This window comes from Myxine glutinosa, chromosome 4 (assembly GCF_964187855.1).
Source record: "Myxine glutinosa chromosome 4, kmMyxGlut1.1, whole genome shotgun sequence".
Taxonomy (NCBI): Eukaryota; Metazoa; Chordata; class Myxini; order Myxiniformes; family Myxinidae; genus Myxine; species Myxine glutinosa.
This window is the reverse complement of record NC_136264.1, coordinates 88452686-88474861: the sequence shown is the minus strand read 5'-3', so window position 1 is coordinate 88474861 and position 22176 is coordinate 88452686. Positions and strand designations below refer to the sequence as shown.

Here is a 22176-nt window from a genome sequence, read left to right as displayed (position 1 = left end):
AGATTTGTTTCATTTACATGGTAAAAATGTTTCTGTGTTTATAGATATCATTTAAATAAATAAAAATCATTTTGGGAGAGGGAAAAGCAACAATGGACACAAAAATAGCCTACACATCTGAATGCCAACTATGCAAGTGGTGAGCCCCATATATATTCCAAAGCTACGAGTGTGCCTGCAAGTTCAGAAAAGGGAATGCTGAACGTGCCAAAGTAGCTGGAGAACATCTCTGCATTCAGCGTGGCGCTCATGATGACAATGGAGAGGTCAGGCCGCCGAGGGAGGAGGTCACGCACAATGGTGAGCAGGAAATCTGACTGCAAACTCCTCTCATGTACTTCATCCAGAACAAGGTGACTCACTCCACTCAGATAGCTGAAAAGGTAAACGGTCAGTGGGGCAATAAAATAGAATAAACTAGAAAATATAATTTGATGTGAATGCATCGATGGATATGCCTCTGACCGTGGTAAATGTCAACCCACTGTTTTGTTTGATATCAAAGATAACATGAAACATTCAAGGTCACATTAGAGAGCGGGAGAGAGAGGGAGAGAGGGAGAGAAAAGATAAGTACAAGAGAGACAACACGAGAGAGTTCATAGAACGCCATATGGCACGCAGCTTGAGAAACAAGGACATGGGCGGTGTCAGCGAGTGGCAACTTTGATTGGCCGTGAAGACATAAATGGTGTAATATTCTGTCCAAGTACTGCTAAATGAAAGGGGTTTGAAAGTGCCAATGAGGCAATTTGTGTTCTACAGTATTCAAGTATATAATTCACTTAAAAGAAAATAAAGACAAGGGTCGTGGGAAGGAATTGCGAAAAATTTGGAAAAAATTTGAAAACAAAAATTGCTGAAATTTACTGCTGTTGATGCAGCTTCTTATACACCACCTTATTTAGCACCTCCACACAAAAGTTATCCCTGGTGTTGGGCTAGCGGCTAGGGTGCCGGCTTAGGATCCAAGGATCCTGGGTTTGAATCCTGGTCAATCGCTGAATTAACGCCAGGGGGGTTGACTCAGCCTGTCATCCTTCCGAGGTCGGCAAATTGAGTACCAGTTCACTGGTAATTCCCTACTTGTCGTTAAAGGCGGCAAAAAGGGTTGGCGTCAGGAAGGGCATCCGGCCGTAAAACATTGCTTCAAAAAGGGGACCGAAAAACAACAACAACCACAGTTCCCGAAAAAGGCCAACCCCTGCTTGCGGGGAAAAAATGGCCTCTAAAGGTGTTTTTTTTTTTTTTTTTTACACAAAAGTAAAAATGCTAAAAATCAAAGAGCATTTAGACATGAGAGGTGCACAGTTCGTTGCAATGGCAAATGGTGACCCCAATCACCCGTGCCACTACATGTACAACCACCCACAGGCCGTTAAAAAAACAAGTACAAAAAGTTTTAATTAAAACAAAAGCCGCATCGATGTTACACAATGCCTAGATGCAGCTGTGCCTATAACGTCGATGTTATAGGCACAGGACATTCCTATTGATTCGATTACTTGGTTATTTTTGTGCAAAGTGAAAATATATCTCGGCAATTTCCCGTGTGTGGCGACGAATTTTTAATATATCTCGGCATTTTCCTGTCTGTTATTTCAGGCGGTGTATGACTGACCATGCCGCGATTTAAAAAAAATATATCTCGGCAATTTCCCGTGTGTGGCGACACATGAACAAAGCTATGCTCCTCTCTCCACATTATTGTGACGACGTATAAATTAAATATTTCATCGTGACGATTGTCATCAAATGGACGAATTTTTTATATATCTCGGCATTTTCCCGTCTGTTATTTCGGGCGGTGTATGACTGACCATGCCGCGATTTAAACAAAATATATATATCTCGGCATTTTCCCGTCTCTTATTTCGGGCGGTGTATGACTGACCATGCCGCGATTTAAAAAATATATATCTCAATGGACTTGAAGTTACAGGCCTTTGAGAATTCATTTCGTTCTATAAAGGGCAACTTTCATCGGATTTTCTTCCCGTTTTTTTTCAACCGAGTCTAAAACTATGTTAGCGACTGTGAAAAATGAAATGATATATCGAATTTGATTTGAAATAAAACTGTGTGAGAGAGGAAGACACCACGGGCCTACAAAACAGGCCTCAAAGCTATGCGAGTTAATAAAATGGTGGATATTTGTTTTTATGAAGGCTCTCCCAGAATGGGTGGAGCTATGGTTCCCAGAATGGGTGGAGCTTTGAGGTTTTGTCTTCTCTGCAAGAACAAGAAGAACAACAACAACAACAGCAGAGGGCACTCTATGAGCAGCGTCTGCGACGCAGCTAAATTAAAAAAACTACCTTTAGAGGCCATTAGCCACCTTTAGAGACCCACAGGCCCTTAGACATATTAAAACTACACCTCAAAGACACTGCAGTGACATTCTTTGTAACATCCCCCCAACAAACAACGGAAACTACAAAAAACACATCCACGCCCACATCACCACAAATGCAATAAACAACCTGGGCCTAAACAGTATATTGGGCACAAAACCCCCACCCATCAATGATAGAGAAACTATGTCCCAGGTCTGATCGTGTTCACCTTTCACACCTTCGCTGTAGACGCCACCCACAACTTTTACACCACAAACAGACTCGACGACACTACTGACGACACCTACAACCACTTCCAGGCCACTCCACACACAATAAAATACATAATGGGAGACAGCACGATCCAGGCTTCAGGTAGGCAAGAGCACAACATCTTGGATGTGACAGACTGTTGTTCCTGTGACAGCTCATGTGAGATTGATCGGCTATCTCCGTGCTGCTGGTCTGTTCAACCATAACTAACTGGGGCAACACAACAATAACAACAAAAACAACAACACCTTATTCAATACGTTACATTAGTTATTTGTGCCTGTTGTTTGTGTCGTTGTTGTTGTTTCATATGCAGCTTGTGGCTGCTGGTTGCATTATTTCTGGAAGCATGGCTGTGCTGCTATCATTTAAATTCATAGAGACTGGAATGACTCACCACTAATTCAAGTTATGTTGTGCAAAATGATTTTCAACGGGCACATGACCTTTGACCTGCTAAATTCAAAATTGTATCAATTCATCACTATTACCCTGCGGGTGCAAAGCGAAAAGTGGGGTTAAGCTAATGCTTCACTTATGTCTGTCTGTCATTCTGTCTACAAACGGCAGTTTATGATGGAGGAATGACTTGATCTCAATTGAATGCTATATTTTGAACATGAATCGGAAAACAAATCTGGAGCTCAGCATTGCTTTGGCTCTGAATTTGTCCCGACTGCACATGTGCAGAGAAGAGTGAGATCGTTTTTTCAGTCTGTTTGCCTGTCTGGCAGTCAAATCTTCAAACAAGATTGAAAATAATTCTAAACTGGAAATTCACTGTTCATAAGGACGTCATAAAGGACACAAACAACAGGCACGAATAACTAACAATATTCTTCTTGTATTATATTTTTCCTCTAGTTATTATATTATTCTTATTAGTCTGGAGGCATATCCCCAAAAGTGGCCTAGAAAAGGTGGTAGGGGTACACTCATGTTACAAGCTGGCAACAATGTTTTTCTGAAAGCCCAGACCTCTAGGAACCCAAAAAGTCTTGTTGCCAGCTTGGGAAATGGTTTGGACCAGATTTGTGGCCATTTTTCAAAATGGCCGCCTACATTTTTGGTGTTTTCTAATATTTGAGCTCTAGAACTTATATCTGGCTGTCTTAAAGGTCTCTAGGGTTATGACCTTATAACATATAGTCATACAACAATCCTCACCCAAATTGGGGTGCATGGCATATCTATAAGTGGTTTTATTGAAGCAAAAAGGCAAAAATATGCCTGAAAAACGCCTTCATTTTGATTTTTCCAAATCACTAAATTGCATACTGTGAAGTTGTTCTTTGGTCAATTTCTTTCAAAATAGTTTTAAAATTTGCCCAGATCCCTCCTCTTCATTAGCAAATCTTCAGGAATATACCCAAGTTCTCAGAAAATATGTTTTATGCATGATCAGCTACCCCTACCCCCTAAATCACAAAACGTGCCAATTTTCAATATTTCCAGATTCCAACCAATATCATTGTTGTATGACTTTTTCTCATCATGATAGGTCCAAATTAACTTACTCTATGTGATTAGGTGTTAATAAAAATTGAATTTCACACTTTAGTGAAAATCCAAGATGGCTGCCAAATGGCCATAGAATATTTGGTGGCACGAGACCATAAGACTGCAATTTCATTCAGAGGCACTTCTAAAATGTTCCATTTATACTAAATATATGAGGCACTACTATTCTATAGGTCACATGTATGTGAAAGAGTCTTGATGAGTTGAAGATGTATTATTTTAGAGGGGGACTTTATGTAAAATTTATGTTTTATAACATTTGAATTTCAGGAAAGTAGTGTGGATTTGGAAGTGCCTTGTTTGCGGAGTATATTAGTTCCAACATAGCTGACAAACAAGGCACTTACATAAATGAAGACATAGAAGATTGTAAAATATAAGCTATATTATTTAATGTAAAACAAAAATAAACATACATAACTTGTATACATAATGCAAACATTATTATGTTACACTGATCCAAACAATACAAACGTCAATGCAATGCTTGCACCTTTAAACTAAACAAATATTTGGCACTGAATTAACAAAGTCATACCCAACAAGCTAATCTGGCTATTCATACATAAGTGACAGAATGTGGGATACAGTCATATCATAGACTAGTAATACATTGGTGGAACAGAGCTGAAGCAAGACTAGTTACATTACGTCAAATACAGCCAGCATAGTAACAATATGACATTATGGAATATACTCAAGTTTCCATGCATGTCGTCTAATCACTATCAGAGTCATTGAGGGGGTTCCTGCATAAGTCTGCACATTTGCATGCCAATGTGCACCGCAATCCATTTTTCCTACAGTTGCACCTGCCAGTTAGACATGGACGGGCCTTTGAGGTACATGCACACGTCGCAATTTTGACACATTCTGCTGTGAGCCCTTCCTTGGTCATGAGACGGGGCATCAGCTGGTTGTCCTCAAGGTACCAGCCGGATGTTGTTGGATTGGGGATTCCTGGATTTGGCACATTGGCATTTCGCCACACAAGGGCTTGATGATGTGCCCTTAAAATGTGCTGGTGCAATGCATCCTCTGTTGGTGGCATGTTCTCTGGCTTTTTACCAACTTTTCTGAATTGGGAACATCTCAGCGCCTGGATTTCCTTTGCGTCTCCTTTCGGGTTGTAAAGACGGCAGACAAACTCCTCAGCCTTTGCACAAATCTCTTCACTTGGAACATGTGCAACCCCTAGCTGGGAGAGTAGGTGAGGAACTTCACAAAATATTTTCCATGCTGCCTTCTTTGATATGCCTGCGAGTTGACTGGTGCTGTCACATCCTGTAATGGCATGGAAAGCTAGAAGATTGTCCCTGACATCATCAGTGCAATCAATTTTGTGGCCAGCAATGTAGCGCCTGTATTTAGAGGTCCCTGATTTCATCCATACCTCTTCTGGCATTTGGGGCTGGAAGGCCATCAAAAGCAATAATACATCGGTATCACTACTGGTGATGACGATCCTCTCATATCCTCTAGCCTTTGCTTCCAGAGCATGAAGAATCATACGCGTGTCTGCCTCCTCTTGTGATGAACAGAGATGCTCCATGTTCCTGCCTGTGGAAGAGGCAGCCATGCCATTGTTTCCACCACTAACCACCAATTCCTGTGTGGCTTCATGTTCATGTTCAAGTAGTTCTTCCTTGAGAAGCTTTGTAAGAGCCACTTTGTTGTCATTGACATCCATGAAAGATTTCCATTGCTGTGGTAGCTTGAGATCTCTGTTGCTTATTTCACATCTAATGCCACGACCCTTTCCAACCCGCCTCTTTCTTGTTGCATCTTTGATTGAGTGCTTTTCATAGCAGTTTTTGCATTTGTCTGGTTTGGCCCACTGCAACATCTTGGCTTTACAGTACAGTTGCTCATCAAAGGTAAGTACTGCATACGTTTGCCCTAGTGCAGCAGTCATCCTTTGGCAGTTTTGAATCACTGTCCAGATGGTGTCAAACTCATGTGCAGGCTCATTGATTAATCGGCATAGGCCCTACTGTAGTCTTTGCTGGATTCACATCAGACACACGCTGGTTAAATGCTGTCCAGCCTGGAACATGCTGGTCCTCGGTGTGAGACTGACGTGCAAGGAGCCATGACACATCTATGGCCATAGCCTCAGAGATAACCTGGGCATCCGATTCCATATACCAATCAGCTTTCACAGCTACTGGAAATGTTGCTTCGGGTTTCTGGGTGCCCATGCCTGAAGGTTGAATCTCATTGAAATGCTCTGGCACAGTTACAGATCTGCTACTGCTTGACTTGACATCAGGTGCAATGGTCTTTTCGCCAGGTATGCTTCTTCGAAAGGCAGCAGACTGTGAGGCATGAAAGGAGCCTTGACCGTCAAGGGTCTCCTCTATGATGTCAATGTTATCATTAGCATATCTGATGTATCCTTGGTAGGTAGCTTGTGCAAAATTCAGGGGTATTATTGTGTTGTTTTGCTCAACATATCTGGCCAAGACAGAGTTTGCAAGGGCAGTGTCAGCTCTTCTTACAGTTTCATAACTAACACCATGTCCTGCAGCATGCATTAGTTGCACCAAGTCCTTGGACCTTGTTGCTTGGTGAACAGTGAGAGCTAGCCCTAGTTGCTTTGGTGTCTGCTTTCTGCCACCAGATGCCAAACATACTATGTCCTGTGCTATGCTCAAAATCCTTTTGCTTTCTCCATCATCATCACCTTCGGAGGTCCCTTCAGAATCTTCAAATATGCTGTCACAATCACACAGCAGGCGTAGGAAAATGTAAAGGCTTTCAGGAACCACCTTCTGTGCACTTTCAGTATTGATGTCTCCAATATCTGAGTGTCCTGGCATTGTCTTGATGTCATTTCTCATTTTGACTGCCACTCTGTAAAGCCAACTCAAGAGTTCCTTGTCCTTTGTTTCGGCTGAGAAAGATGGAATGTGCTGGGAGGTTTCATCAGAATCTTGTATCTCACTTTGTTCTAGCTCATCTGCCATCTCTGCTAAGTTCTGAACAACAATACCTGTTTGAATTAGTGGGAAGACTAGAAGTGAATCCTGTTGATTCATGGACTGTACAAAATCTGCCCTATCTCCTAATACCCTTTTGACTTTGTTCTTGAATGCTTTGTAACTCTGTCGGTCACATTGCTCCACACAGACACTGAAGTCTCTTCTCATCATGTAACAGTATTGGTGCCAGATGGTTTTCATGGTATAGATGTCTCCTCCAGACAGCCCAGCATCCACCTCCTCGATCATTTTGTTGAAACAAACATCTGGTGGATATTCTGGGCCTTCTTCTACCACAGTTGACTCAGACTTCCTCCTGAAGGTTACATAACAAGGAAGGTGGTACTTCCCTTCAGCAGCTATTAGGTCACTTATTCCTGCCAACCGGCATCTCATAATCTTGTTCTTTTGAGCATCATTTAGTATTCTGTCTGAGGTCTCTAAAGTGGCTACATTCCTCAATTGCTTTCCTGCCTTATCCTCCTGACAGAAAATACATTTGTCCCAGGACACTGAAGCAACTGATGCTCTAGAAGAGGGGCGAATGCATGTAGATGGTTGGTCACACGAGTCCTTTGCTTCCTTTTCATGCCGATTTTTCAGTCTCTCAATATGGTTGGCATGTGTAAACTTTGAATAACAGCCCCTGTGCCATACTATGTGTTCTTTTTCATCATCAAGGTCAATACTCTGTATTCTGTCAAGTGTTGAGATGTACTCATGGTCATGGTATTTCTGTCTCGTAATCACACAGTCTTTAAAGCGTTCGAGACCAACATCTGTGGGCTTGGTTGTCTTTTCATTTTTTCTGTTGCCTTGGCAAATGAAGCATGTGCTCCAGTCGATGTCCAGTGCAACTGATTCTCTCTTCCGTCTCCCGCCTATCACAGCTACAGGTTCCATCTTCATTCATATCTGGAAAGAGACAAAGACTATGTCTACCACAACACTGAAAGCTATTTACAGCACATGCAACAAGCAATATGTTATAGTACATTGTTAACACAACAATTATGTTAAAATGATGATTCGGGCAGGACCTGAGGAAGGATACAAAGGAAAGCATCATTATTGCAATATATTATGTCTCAAAAATGTGTTGGTATCAAATGGTAGACTGCATTACCTTAACTTAACGTCATAATGTGAAATATTATATTTTATTGGCCATTTGGCAGCCATCTTGGATTTTCACTAAAGTGTGAAATTCAATTTTTATTAACACCTAATCACATAGAGTAAGTTAATTTGGACCTATCATGATGAGAAAAAGGTCATACAACAATGATATTGGTTGGAATCTGGAAATATTGAAAATTGGCACGTTTTGTGATTTAGGGGGTAGGGGTAGCTGATCATGCATAAAACATATTTTCTGAGAACTTGGGTATATTCCTGAAGATTTGCTAATGAAGAGGAGGGATCTGGGCAAATTTTAAAACTATTTTGAAAGAAATTGACCAAAGAACAACTTCACAGTATGCAATTTAGTGATTTGGAAAAATCAAAATGAAGGCGTTTTTCAGGCATATTTTTGCCTTTTTGCTTCAATAAAACCACTTATAGATATGCCATGCACCCCAATTTGGGTGAGGATTGTTGTATGACTATATGTTATAAGGTCATAACCCTAGAGACCTTTAAGACAGCCAGATATAAGTTCTAGAGCTCAAATATTAGAAAACACCAAAAATGTAGGTGGCCATTTTGAAAAATGGCCACAAATCTGGTCCAAACCATTTCCCAAGCTGGCAACAAGACTTTTTGGGTTCCTAGAGGTCTGGGCTTTCAGAAAAACATTGTTGCCAGCTTGTAACATGAGTGTACCCCTACTGTCACATTTCCTGGAAGTGCCTCCAGACTATATTATTAGTCCCCTACCGGTGTACACCGGAGGGGACTATAGGTTTGCACTCCGTCCCTCCGTCCGTCAGTTTGTCAGTCGGTCAGTCGGTCAGTCGGTCAGTCGGTCAGTCTGTCAGTCTGTCAGTCTGTCAGTCTGTCAGTCTGTCAGTCGGTCAGTCGGTCAGTCTGTCAGTCTGTCAGTCCGTCAGTCATTCTGTCAGTCTGTCAGTCCGTCAGTCATTCTGTCAGTCCGTCAGTCATTCTGTCAGTCCGTCCGTCAGTCCGTCACGCAAAGAACAGTTTTCCGGACTTTTTTTCTAAACTCTTAATGCTAATGATTTCAATCTTGGTACATGGCGTCCTCATGATAAGTTACAGATGAAGTTCGAACTTCACGACGTTTCGATCATTTTTGACAAAGGTATGGCACTTTGAACTTTGGTAATTTCCCCAACAGTTTTCCGGACTAAAATTTGGAGTGCGGCAAGTCAAAGCTGTTAATATTCCTTGTTTTAACTCCAATTTACATTCTGTTTCCACTTTTAGTGAGAGGTAGGGGTCTGTGAAACCATTCATAAACTTTATTTGGTGCAAATTGGATATTTTTTTAGCCGAGTTACCTCAGACAGCGAGTTGGTAATTATATAATTCACACAGTGCAATACGTGCAGGCCGCTCCACGGAGCGACCTTGCGGGCTTATTAGTCCCCTACCGGTGAACACTGGAGGGGACTATAGGTTTGCACCCCGTCCCTCCGTCTGTCAGTCCGTCAGTCCGTCCGTCCGTCCGTCCGTCACGCAAAGAATAGTTTTCCGGACTTTTTTTCGAAACGCTTAATGCTAATGATTTCAAACTTGGCACATGGTTTCCTCATGATAAGTTACAGATCATGTTCGAACTTCATGACGTTTCGGTCATGTTTGACAAAGTTATGGCACTTTGAACTTTGGGAATTCTGATAATTCTGATGATCCTTAACTCAGTGCCATTTTAAGTTTTAATTTCCTTTAAAAACCAATTTCTCTGCAATAATAGGACCGATTCACCAGAGGAGGGACTCGGTCTGTAGAATATTTTAATGGTAATTATGACGTCACAGGTCACGTGGTTCGGCCGCCTTATTGTTTTTCGTGAAAACACGAAAACCCCTTTTTCTCTGCAACGGCTGAACAGATCGAGGCCAAACTTTGCAGGCAGAATCGCATACCCATGATGAACGAAAAAGTCAGCCAGCATGACGTCATGTGTCTTACATGGTTTCAGAGTTATGACGTTTTTAAGCATGAACCTTTAATACCGAGCATCTCCCTCATTTGTGATCCAGTCGAGGGGAAACTTCACAGATCTGTTGAGCATGTCAGTCTACTAAAATGTCCTTTTGGAATATGCGATAGGGCACGTGGTTTGGCAGAATATCGTTAATTAAACGAAATTTTATTTTATTTTATGGATATCTCTTGTTTATTTTAGAGTTCTCCTCAAGCCGCACCGCGCGCCCTCAGCCTCGTCTCGCAAACGTCCAAAGCGCGACACAGCGCGCGCTTTCGGGAGGGGCGGAGCCAAGCCGAGCAACATATATATACACATCGATCATTGATCGTGAACCGGAAAATATCATAAATTACTGATATTTAGCGACTCGAAAGGTTCTTTATCAACAACTTATTTTCTCGTGCTTCTGCTGACCTGTCTGTGAGGTGTATAAATCGAAGTCCTGTGTGCGAATTACAGGTGAGCCCGCCCTGAGGTAATTAGCGATTGGGAACGATTCAGAACCTGTGGGTAAATAACCATTGGTAATTTCCCCAACAGTTTTCCGGACGACAGACTGCCGGTAGGGGACATGTATTGCAGCGCAATACTCAGAATGCTTGTTATTATTATATTTACCTCAAGGCTTTGTGGGGTAAGGTTTTCCATGAATTCTCGAGTATTACAGTCCATACTTGTGCCAAATGCGGTCGAAATGTCTTCAGCGGTTCACAAGTTATCGTGACATTGATTTTCAATTAAAACGCACACAATCCTAGACCTGTGGCATTTGAACCCAAAGTCAAATCAGTTCATCTTTGAATTACAGTCCACAAAGTTGCCAAATTTTTTGCATTCCCTTTGGTAGTTCACAAGGTATTGTGGTAACAACAAACCAATAACGGTCGGATACTAGAATGAACGAAAAGACGGACAGACAACCCAAAAACACGATGGCTCCGGACTTCAACTGTTGAGTCACAATAAAAACAATGAAGTATTTTTTTTCGACAACCACATGTCAGGTTTTGGTTTACAATACAAATTCCAAAGTGGCAATCTATAGGAATGGCAAAGGTTAACAGCAATCTAGTGTTAAAGAAACAAATTCGAACTCCGCAATATCATCAACGGTGTTTGTACTCACACGTCTGACTGTAACCACTGCAGAACTATTCCGGTGGTGCAGTACAGGATGGAACCTCGGTCCCGGGGCATACGGCTGGAGGACAAGACGAGGGCATTGGGCGGGTGAACAGCCAGGTGATTAGGGGGAAATGGTAAAACCCCAAAGCTATGTTGCTTATCTCACACTGAAAGGTTACCTTTGCAGCCTGATCTGATAACCCGTGCTTTTGCGATTTCCACACGATTCTCCTCTTTCAGAAGCAACTCGTTCCGCCACCTACCCAGGTATAGAGAGAAAGGAAAAAAAATAAATAAATTCAGATAACAGGTTAAACAGCACTACAATATCATTTAAAACATTTCATTTACTTATCTGTGCCTAACATGGCTTTAAATACTGTACCTCCAAAATATAAACAAGTGATAAATCTCATTATAATAGAGAAAACGTATATGGTGATGTTTGTATGTTTGTTTATTTGTGACCAAAACGTCTTCTTCAAATAAAATAACACCCAAAACACAGTCCGTGAACTCTTAATTATGTACTGTTGGAATATACCTTTTGACCCTTCAGACTGCCGAGACCCCTCAGACCTTTGACGATCCTTTAAGTCCCCCAAGACCTTGACCGCCAAGACCCCTGAAAGCCCCAAAATACCCTTAAAGACACCAAAGACCCAAAATACCTTTAAAGACCCAAAATACCTTTAAAGACCCAAAATACCTTTAAAGACCCAAAATACCTTTAAAGACCCAAAATACCTTTAAAGACCCAAAATACCTTTAAATACCCAAAATACCTTTAAAGACCCAAAATACCTTTAAAGATCCAAAATACCTTTAAAGACCCAAAATACCTTTAAAGACCCAAAATACCTTTAAAGACCCAAAATACCTTTAAAGACCCAAAATACCTTTGAAGACCCAAAATACCTTTAAAGACCCAAAATACCTTTAAAGACCCAAAATACCTTTAAAGACCCAAAATACCTTTAAAGACCCCAAATACCTTCAAAGACCCCAAATACCTTTAAAGACCCCAAATACCTTTAAAGACCCAAAATACCTTTAAAGACCCAAAATACCTTTAAAGACCCAAAATACCTTTAAAGACCCAAAATACCTTTAAAGACCCAAAATACCTTTAAAGACCCAAAATACCTTTAAAGACCCAAAATACCTTTAAAGACCCAAAATACCTTTAAAGACCCAAAATACCTTTAAAGACCCAAAATACCTTTAAAGATCCAAAATACCTTTAAAGACCCAAAATACCTTTAAAGACCCAAAATACCTTTAAAGACCCAAAATACCTTTAAAGACCCAAAATACCTTTGAAGACCCAAAATACCTTTGAAGACCCAAAATACCTTTAAAGACCCAAAATACCTTTAAAGACCCAAAATACCTTTAAAGACCCAAAATACCTTTAAAGACCCAAAATACCTTTAAAGACCCAAAATACCTTGAAAGACCCCAAATACCTTTAAAGACCCCAAATACCTTTAAAGACCCCAAATACCTTTAAAGACCCCAAATACCTTTAAAGACCCCAAATACCTTTAAAGACCCCAAATACCTTTAAAGACCCCAAATACCTTTAAAGACCCAAAATACCTTTAAAGACCCAAAATACCTTTAAAGACCCAAAATACCTTTAAAGACCCAAAATACCTTTAAAGACCCAAAATACCTTTAAAGACCCAAAATACCTTTAAAGACCCAAAACACCCCCAAGACCCAAAACACCCCCAAGACCCAAAACACCCCCAAGACCCAAAACACCCCCAAGACCCAAAACACCCCCAAGACCCAAAACACCCCCAAGACCCAAAACACCCCCAAGACCCAAAACACCCCCAAGACCCAAAACACCCCCAAGACCCAAAACACCCCCAAGACCCAAAACACCCCCAAGACCCAAAACACCCCCAAGACCCAAAACACCCCCAAGACCCAAAACACCCCCAAGACCCAAAACACCCCCAAGACCCAAAACACCCCCAAGACCCAAAACACCCCCAAGACCCAAAACACCCCCAAGACCCAAAACACGATGAGACACGTTCAGTTGAGATCTCGCGAGATCTTGGAGACGGCGGCAGGGATTTTCGAAGCTCCACACGGTCTCCACGTTTTTCGAAGTTAAGTCTGTTCACAATTGTATTTTGTCGAAACTGTATTTATCTTTCGGTGTGTGAAGTTATTGTGTGCAACTTTGGTTGTTTCTCGGTGTTTATCTTTCATAAATTGATCGTCTGTTTGCCGTGTCGCGAGCAAGGCCTTGTACAGTGTGCACTGTACAACCTTGAGGCTTTGTTTTTCTCTCAGTGGTCCGTCGTTTGTGATCCAATAACTTTCGTTCTCTGTATTCCCAGTCTTTTCACCCATAGCCTACTTCCTTGTGTAAATCTCAACTCAAAAAAACCAAAAAAACAAAAAAAACAAAAAAAAAAAACATTTCCTTCTCTGTTCTCATTCGTTTATTCATTCTTATTCGTTCGTTCGTTCTTCGACCACGTGTTTCTCCCCCATTTCCCCAGATAGTTTTCACTCATTAACCGTCAATGTTTACACTTTCCCCTCAAGTTATGTATTCCGTCATATTTTATAACACCTTTTTCTTCTTCTTCTTTAAAAGGCTGCTTTCGACTTGCTCACCAAATCAATTCATCCCAAAAAAAATATCCATCTCCTATAGTGCCTTTGTTCTACATTCCCTAAACTCTCCTGCACTCCATCCTCCATCCAGCGTCCTTAAACGTATTTTTAACTCGAAGGTCACAAGAAACTCATTTTGCAATAAATGTTCGTTTCCCATAAATCGTACACTTTCAAAAATCCAATCTCACCCCTCCCCTCCAAATCTTCCCCATAACCCCTCCCCTCCAAATCTTCCCCATCACCCCTCCCCTCCAAATCTTCCCCATCACCCATCCCTTTCAAATCTCCCCCCTTGCCCCCTCCCTCCTAAACTACTCCCTCACCTCTCCCCGCCAAGCCGCCCCCTCACCCCTCCCCTCCTAGACTCCTGCCTCACCCCTCCCCTCCAAATCTCCCCCATATCCCATCCCTTTCAAATCCCTCCCCTTGTCCCTTCCCTCCCAAACTCCCCCCTCCCCTTCAAATCTCCCCACCCTCATTGCTTCTCAATTTCCCCCCGCTCACTCCCCCTCCTCAAAGCGTCCTCCCCGCTTCTTCCCCCTTCAAACTCTCACCTCCATCTCCCCCAACCTTCTGCCTCGCTCTTCCCCCTCCTCAAATAACACCTCATTGTGGCTCACCCAATCACCATCAAACCTTTTGTCCGCCCCATCCTTCCCTTTCTCCGAGCTATTCTGAAATCTCTGACACACCTTCAACAGCTCTCCCTACCTCTTCCACCTCTTCCACATCTTACCCTACCCCTCCTCCCCCCTGTTCTGTATCTGATGCTCCCCCTTCCTCTTCATTAACGGTATGGACCTCAAACATCCGGGGCCTTCGTTCAAACTTAACTGATCTCTCCATACAGGTTGCTTCTGTCAAACCAGACGTGATCTGCTTAACAGAAACTTTCCTCCTTTATGATGTCTCTGATTCCATAGTATCTCTCCCGGGCTACTCCCTCCTCCGGTATGATAGACCTGAGCCTCGTCCTGGAGGCGGGGTTGCTATCTTTATCAAAAACTCTCTTCCTCACTCGCCCTGCACTGCACTCTCTCCACCTCACCCCCAGGAATACCTCTGGCTACGGCTTCCCCTTCGCTCCCACCTCTTGTTCATATGTGTGTTGTACCGTCCACCAAACAGTGATGACTCCATCTACATCTCGCTGTCTGATGATATGGACCAACTTCTATCTACTCATCCCAACTCTCTCTTCCTCATATGTGGTGATTTCAACTGTCATCATGCCAGTTGGCTGGGTGTGGGTACCTCTCTCACCAGCCATGGCTCCTCAGCAAAGGACTTCTGCGACTCACTGGGACTCACTGGGACTGACACAATCTGTCAATTTCCCGACCCGGATCTCAGTCAACGGAACATCTTCTCTTCTGGACTTGGTTATGACTAACTTCCCTGAAAATGTCTGCTGCTCTTCTTCTGCTCCGATCGGATCATCTGATCATGTCCTTGTTAAAGTGGACATCTCTCTGACCATCCTCAGGGAGCCTGCTCAGCGTCGACGAGTCTGGCATTTCACTCAGGCCAACTGGCACGGTCTTCAAGCAGCCATCAATCATCTGGACTGGTCTCCCATCTCTACCACCTCTGACATCAACTCATCCTGGGAATTCTTCCAAAGTAAATTGCTCTCTCTCATGCACAGATTTATCCCATCTCGTCTTCAGTTGTCATACCCTTCCTCCCGTCCATGGTACACGGAATCTTGTGGTGAGGCTGTTGCCCAGAAACAACTTGCCTTCGTCTCCTGGAAAGCAAATCCAACGGAAGGAAATCTCATTTCCTTTCACAAAGCCCGAAACAAGTGTGTGTCCACCCTCAGGAGAGCCAGGAAACAATATCTCTCCGTTCTCAAGACCGAACTCTCTTATCTGTCTCCCTCTTCCAAATCCTGGTGGCGTCTGGTCAAATCCGTTTCTGGTGTTTGTTCCCCCTCCATCCCCTCCCTTACCTCAAACGGCTACACAGCTGACTCCGCACGTGAAAAAGCTGAATGCCTCAACTCTGTGTTTGCCTCTAAATCTTGTGTCCCAAACCCATCCCTCTCTGTACCCACCATACCCAGTCGTACCCTGCTGCTCCTGGACTCCGTGTCCTTTCCTCCTGACAAGGTGGAAAAGTTTCTGTCAACCCTCGACTCTGATTCTGCAACTGGACCCGACGGCATCAGCCCACGGGTCCTAAAATCCTGCTCTGCTGCTCTATCTCACCCTCTCTCTGTTCTCTTCACCCTCTCTTTTGCTCAAGGTCAACTGCCATCTGCTTGGAAATCAGCCAACATCACCGCTTTGCACAAAAAAGGTGCAAAAACAGATCCTAGCAACTACAGACCAATCAGCCTTCTCCCAATTATCAGCAAAGTCATGGAATCCATCATTGCTTCTGATATGAAATCTTTCCTCTTCTCCAATGGCTTGATCTCTGATCATCAATTTGGTTTGAGACCAGGTCACTCTACTCTGGACATGCTGCTTCTGCTGTCTCAACAATGGATGGAGGTCCTCAATGCCAAACAGGAAATTAGAGCTGTCTCCCTCGACATATCACGTGCCTTCGACACGGTCTGGCACCCCGCTCTGCTCACCAAACTCTCCTCCTTTGGTATCCATGGAAATCTCCACGCATGGCTGGCGGACTTCCTCTCTAGTCGTCGTCAACGTGTGGCCCTGAATGGGTTTCTCTCATCTCCTCTTCCTGTTCAGGCTGGAGTTCCCCAAGGCAGTGTTCTGGGCCCCGTGCTTTTTCTGGTCTTCATCAATGATCTCTCTGACTCTCTCGAAAATCCTCTCTATCTCTTTGCTGATGACTCCACTCTCTGCCGCTCCATTCCTCTTCCCTCAGATCGGCAGTCTGCTGCCTCCTCACTCTCTGAAGACCTGGACAAAATCACAGACTGGTCAAACAAGTGGAACATGTCTTTCAATCCTGACAAATCTCACACTCTTACTATGTCTCTCCGAAAAGATCGACTGGACAACCCTCCCATCTACTTTCTCAACAATCCTCTCCAAGAAGTTCTGTCGCTCAAGATTTTGGGTCTCACTATCTGCCATGATCTTTCTTGGGAAAACCACATTTCCAAGCTGGCCTCCAAAGCCAGTCGCCGACTGGGCATCCTCCGTCGTGCGAAGTCCTTCCTCGGCACACCTGAGCTCCTCACCACATACAAGGCTTTCATCCGCAGCTCAATGGAATACTGTTCTCCCCTATGGGCCGGTGCTCCTGCCTCACACCTAGCTCGGCTTCACGCTGTTGAAACCAAAGCTTTCAGAATTATTGGAATCTTCCGCGATGAAGCTATCTCTGAGGGCCTTTCACTCACTCACCGCAGGCAGGTAGGTGGTCTTTCTGTCTTCTACCGACTCCTCTCCGGCCTTGCTCCCCCAGCTCTCTCTGTGCTCTGTCCCCCAAATATTCCTACAGGTCGCACAAGATCTGCCAGCAACCCTCTGATGGTTAAACTGCCGAAATCTCGGCTCTCCGCTCACCTTCACTCTTTCATTCCTCTTTTCTCCCGCCTCTGGAACAAACTCCCTCACTCCCTTCAATCCCACTCCTCCCTCCAGGTCTTTAAAACAGCTGTTCACCACCATCTCTTATCTTCCCCCATCCAAAACCTTGATCTTTTCTACCCCCGCTAATTCACCCCAGATCCACCTTGTTTGAAATTCCAACTTCTTTCCTGGAAGTCCTGGCAGTGTCCATATGTTTTATACCTCTCCCACTACCCCCTTCCCACGCCCCCCCCCCCCAAAGCCCTCGCCCTCTCTCAGATCTCTCGATGTCTCCATGTCTCTCGGTCCCTGCTCTCAAATGTTGTGTTTGTGTCCTTCCCCCTCTCTCCCCATCTTGTCTACCGCTCCCTATGTTATATGTTTTATGTGTCGGTTTGTCTTTCTGTGTGTTCATGTGATTAATGTTCGCTCTTTCACGAGCCTCGATATTGTATACAAAAAAAAAAAAAAAAAAAAAACACCCCCAAGACCCAAAACACCCCCAAGACCCAAAACACCCCCAAGACCCAAAACACCCCCAAGACCCAAAACACCCCCAAGACCCAAAACACACCCAAGACCCAAAACACACCCAAGACCCAAAACACACCCAAGACCCAAAACACACCCAAGACCCAAAACACACCCAAGACCCAAAACACACCCAAGACCCAAAACACACCCAAGACCCAAAACACACCCAAGACCCAAAACACACCCAAGACCCAAAACACACCCAAGACCCAAAACACACCCAAGACCCAAAACACACCCAAGACCCAAAACACCCCCAAGACCCAAAACACCCCCAAGACCCAAAACACCCCCAAGACCCAAAACACCCCCAAGACCCAAAACACCCCCAAGACCCAAAACACCCCCAAGATCCAAAACACCCCCAAGACCCAAAACACCCCGAAGACCCAAAACACCCCGAAGACCCAAAACACCCCGAAGACCCAAAACACCCCGAAGACCCAAAACACCCCGAAGACCCAAATCACCCCGAAGACCCAAAGCACCCCGAAGACCCAAAACACCCCGAAGACCCAAAACACCCCGAATACCCAAAACACCCCGAACACCCAAAACACCCCGAAGACCCAAAACACCCCGAAGACCCAAAACACCCCGAAGACCCAAAACACCACAAAGACCCAAAACACCACAAAGACCCAAAACACCCCGAAGACCCAAAACACCCCGAAGACCCAAAATACCCCGAAGTCCCAAAATACCCCGAAGACCCAAAACACCCCGAAGACCCAAAACACTCTGAAGACCTAAAATACTCTGAAGACCCAGAAGATCCAAAAGACCCCAAAGACCCAAATCACCCCGAAGACCCAATTTTGGCCGCTCTCCCCTACTAGTCAGGTTCACTGTGTCAATAAACTATATTTTGTTCAAAATCATGGTAGATTAGCAAACCTATACATTTTTGGAAAGGTTATAGCATAAGGAAACTAAAAATCAATGTTTACATTTGGAGAGATACCTGTATGGCGGCCATTTTGGATTTTCAAAATGGCCACTGTAAAATACATATTTTGTTCTATTTCTGCCTCTAATTACCCTAAAAACTTTAAAAAATATACTAAACCTATATTTTCAGGGACAAGGAATCCAATGAAAGTATCAAATTAGTGCTATGGGGAATGGTAAGACACGAATCAAAGGTTTTGAATTGCAAAATACTGTCTTTATATTCGCGGTAAGTTGCATAATCAAATACATGTTATCATTTTGTACACGCAGTTAATAACATCAAAATGTGTCACAATAATTCATATCACCAAACATACACAGGCAGTCAGCAAAATCATATATACACATGCAGTCAGTATAACTTCACATCTACACAGGCAGTCAATGACAAAATATACACAGGCAGTCAATGGCATCAAACATACACGATTACAGAATATGCCATTTAGAGTTCGTCATCACTGTCCTGTGTGTCGTATCCGACAATATAGTCCGCATCGTTTTCACAGTCCGTTCCACACAAGCAAAGGTCGGTCAAATTGATTGGCAAATCGAATTGGTCGAAAGGTCGATCGAATCGAATTCGATGAATCGAATCGAATCGAATCGATCGAATCGAATTCGATGAATCGAATCGAATCGATCGAATCGTCGATCGAAGTGATTGGTCGAATGGTCGAATTGGTCGAATCGAATTGGTCGAATCGAATTGGTCGGAATTGGCAAATGTAAACATTGATTTTCAGATTTTCCATGTAATAACGTTTCCAAAAATGTATAGGTTTGCTTATCTACCATGATTTTGAACGAAAAAACATAGTGAACCTGACTATACCATCCCCCATCATCATCCACCCCATCCCCCTCCACCATTCCCCCACTTCCCCCCCACGATCCCCAATCCACCATCACCACCACTAACCCCCACCCACCATTACCGCCATCCCTCACTCCCTGAGAAAGCAGACATGGTCAAAGATGCCTATCCCTCCAAAACGACGTGTGGTGAGGCGCGTGGAGCGTGACGAGTCACGCTAGTTGATAATGATAACCAATCCTCTAGTAGGTTATGGGTGATCACATTATGCCCAAAACTTAAAAAGTGTGAAACAGCAAGCTGGAAGAATTGTGCGATTTTGCGGCAAAAAATAATCATTACCGAGATGGCGCTGATGCGACGAGGCTGGGTGCACACAATACGACACATTGATCCTCGCCCACGGGCTATCTGGTCGTCCAGGATGAACTGTGGAACCTGTGTGGTTTTACCACATCCTGTTTCACCACTGATGACCACGGCACGATTGTTGTTTATGAGCGGCAGCAACGTCTGTGAAAAACAAACTCATGTGGATGACTACATGCATATAAAGTTTGAAAAGTACAGGTTTTAGTTGACCAACTCGTTCTGAAAGCTGACTGTTTTCATCAAGCCTAAACACCATCAATTCTGATAAAAGACAAAAGGTGTTGTGCGTGCGTGCACATACAGACAGTAACACACACGCACACCCACACAGACACACACTTGCTGAGGATTTGTGTCGTGCTGTGCAGAGGATTTGCGTCGTGAGGTACTGAGGATTTGCGTCGTGAGGTACTGAGGATTTGCGTCGTGCTGTGCAGAGGATTTGCGTCGTGCTGTGCTGAGGATTTGCGTCGTGCTGTGCCGAGGATTTGCGTCGTGCTGTGCCGAGGATTTGTGCCGTGTGCGGCGGCTTCGGATTACACGATGACGTGGGGCCCAAAGTCATGTGGATCGTCTGGGACGCGGCCTGTCCTGGCGGCTTGCGGGTTTCTCTGACCATGCTGAGAGTGAGGGCCCGGGATATGGCGACTCCCTTTATACTAGGCTATGAGCCAAGGGGGTTGGTCGGTACCATACAGATGGAGTAAGGCTCATTGTGATTTTTAGCAAGATATATGTCCCTAGATATGAAAAAAAGTGATAGCAGTGTATAACTCTCGGCCATCTCTGTGTTATCACCCGAAATATTATTATACGCCTGCTTCGCTTCGCCAAAAAATGTGATATTTGCTAAAATTGGAATAAATATGTTTTTAAGGACCACAGAGTGCCAATAATTTGCATACTGGATGCCAACTAATATAGTAATAGAAATATAGAACATTTGTGGGGGTTATTTATCAAAATATTGATATAATGACAAAAAATATGTTAAATTTAGTGAAAAAGTGGTCGAAATCGCTTCGAGTTCAGAATTCACATTGTACATTTTTGTCAATATTTCAAAAATGAAAACTCCCAGAGTAACATTTGACCCCTCAAAATCTTCGCAAGGAACCATTGCATTGGAATATATCATTACTTTGTAATATGGTGGTTGTTTGGGGCACATATTTTGGCAAAGTTCAAAATATGTTCAACCATACCCCCTAATTTTGATATTTTGGAACGAAACATAGCTTTTGAACATTTTAGGTTTATTCGTCTACTACTTTTGGTATCTCAGTGTAATTTTTGGTATTAGCTAGTATCCTAAAGTAGGTTTGTAACATCAGCTACATTATATTTCACAATGCATGCAAACTTGCTCCACACTCTAGGTTTATCATGATCTCTCGAACAAATACGATCTCGATCTCGATCTCGGCACTCTGTGGTCCTTAAAAACATATTTATTCCAATTTTAGCAAATATCACATTTTTTGGCGAAGCGAAGCAGGCGTATAATAATATTTCGGGTGATAACACAGAGATGGCGAGAGTTATACACTGCTATCACTTTTTTTTCATATCTAGGGACATATATCTTGCTAAAAATCACAATGAGCCTTACTCCATCTGTATGGTACCGACCGGTCAATTTGGGGGGTCTGGCTCATAGCCTATACCATGTTATGCCTGCAGGAACTGATCTCCGTGAGATCCAGTAACGTACCAAGTACAAAGGTTTAGTTGGTAGCTTTGGTGGGGGGAGTGGGAAGTGCCCATGGCTTTATTGGTTTTGCTGACTCTAACCCGTCGAAGAGGACACACGTGGGCACAGGAGTGAGGGCCTGAGATTTGGCGGATCTGAGAGGAAGGGAGGCCTTAGATTTGGCGGATCTGAATGAAAGGAGGCTCTGAGATTTGGCGGACCCAAGTGGAAGGGGATCTTGAGATATGGCGGACCCGAGTGGAAGGGGAGGGAGCCTGAGATTTAGCGGATCTGAATGAAAGG

At 43.5% G+C, this 22176-nt stretch overlaps 1 protein-coding gene across 1 annotated transcript in view; it reads right to left on the bottom strand.

Annotated features, from left to right (window-relative positions):
• The window catches only part of DHX36 (DEAH-box helicase 36), an 88018-nt gene that overhangs the window by 45883 nt on the left and 19959 nt on the right, over nt 1-22176 (bottom strand). The window contains exons 6-9 of the mRNA XM_068112884.2: nt 20151-20321; nt 11537-11616; nt 11359-11433; nt 209-375 (exon numbers count right to left, since the gene is read on the bottom strand). Of these exons, the coding sequence (XP_067968985.2) occupies nt 209-375; nt 11359-11433; nt 11537-11616; nt 20151-20321 (493 nt within the window). The remainder of the gene's footprint in view (nt 1-208; nt 376-11358; nt 11434-11536; nt 11617-20150; nt 20322-22176) is intronic.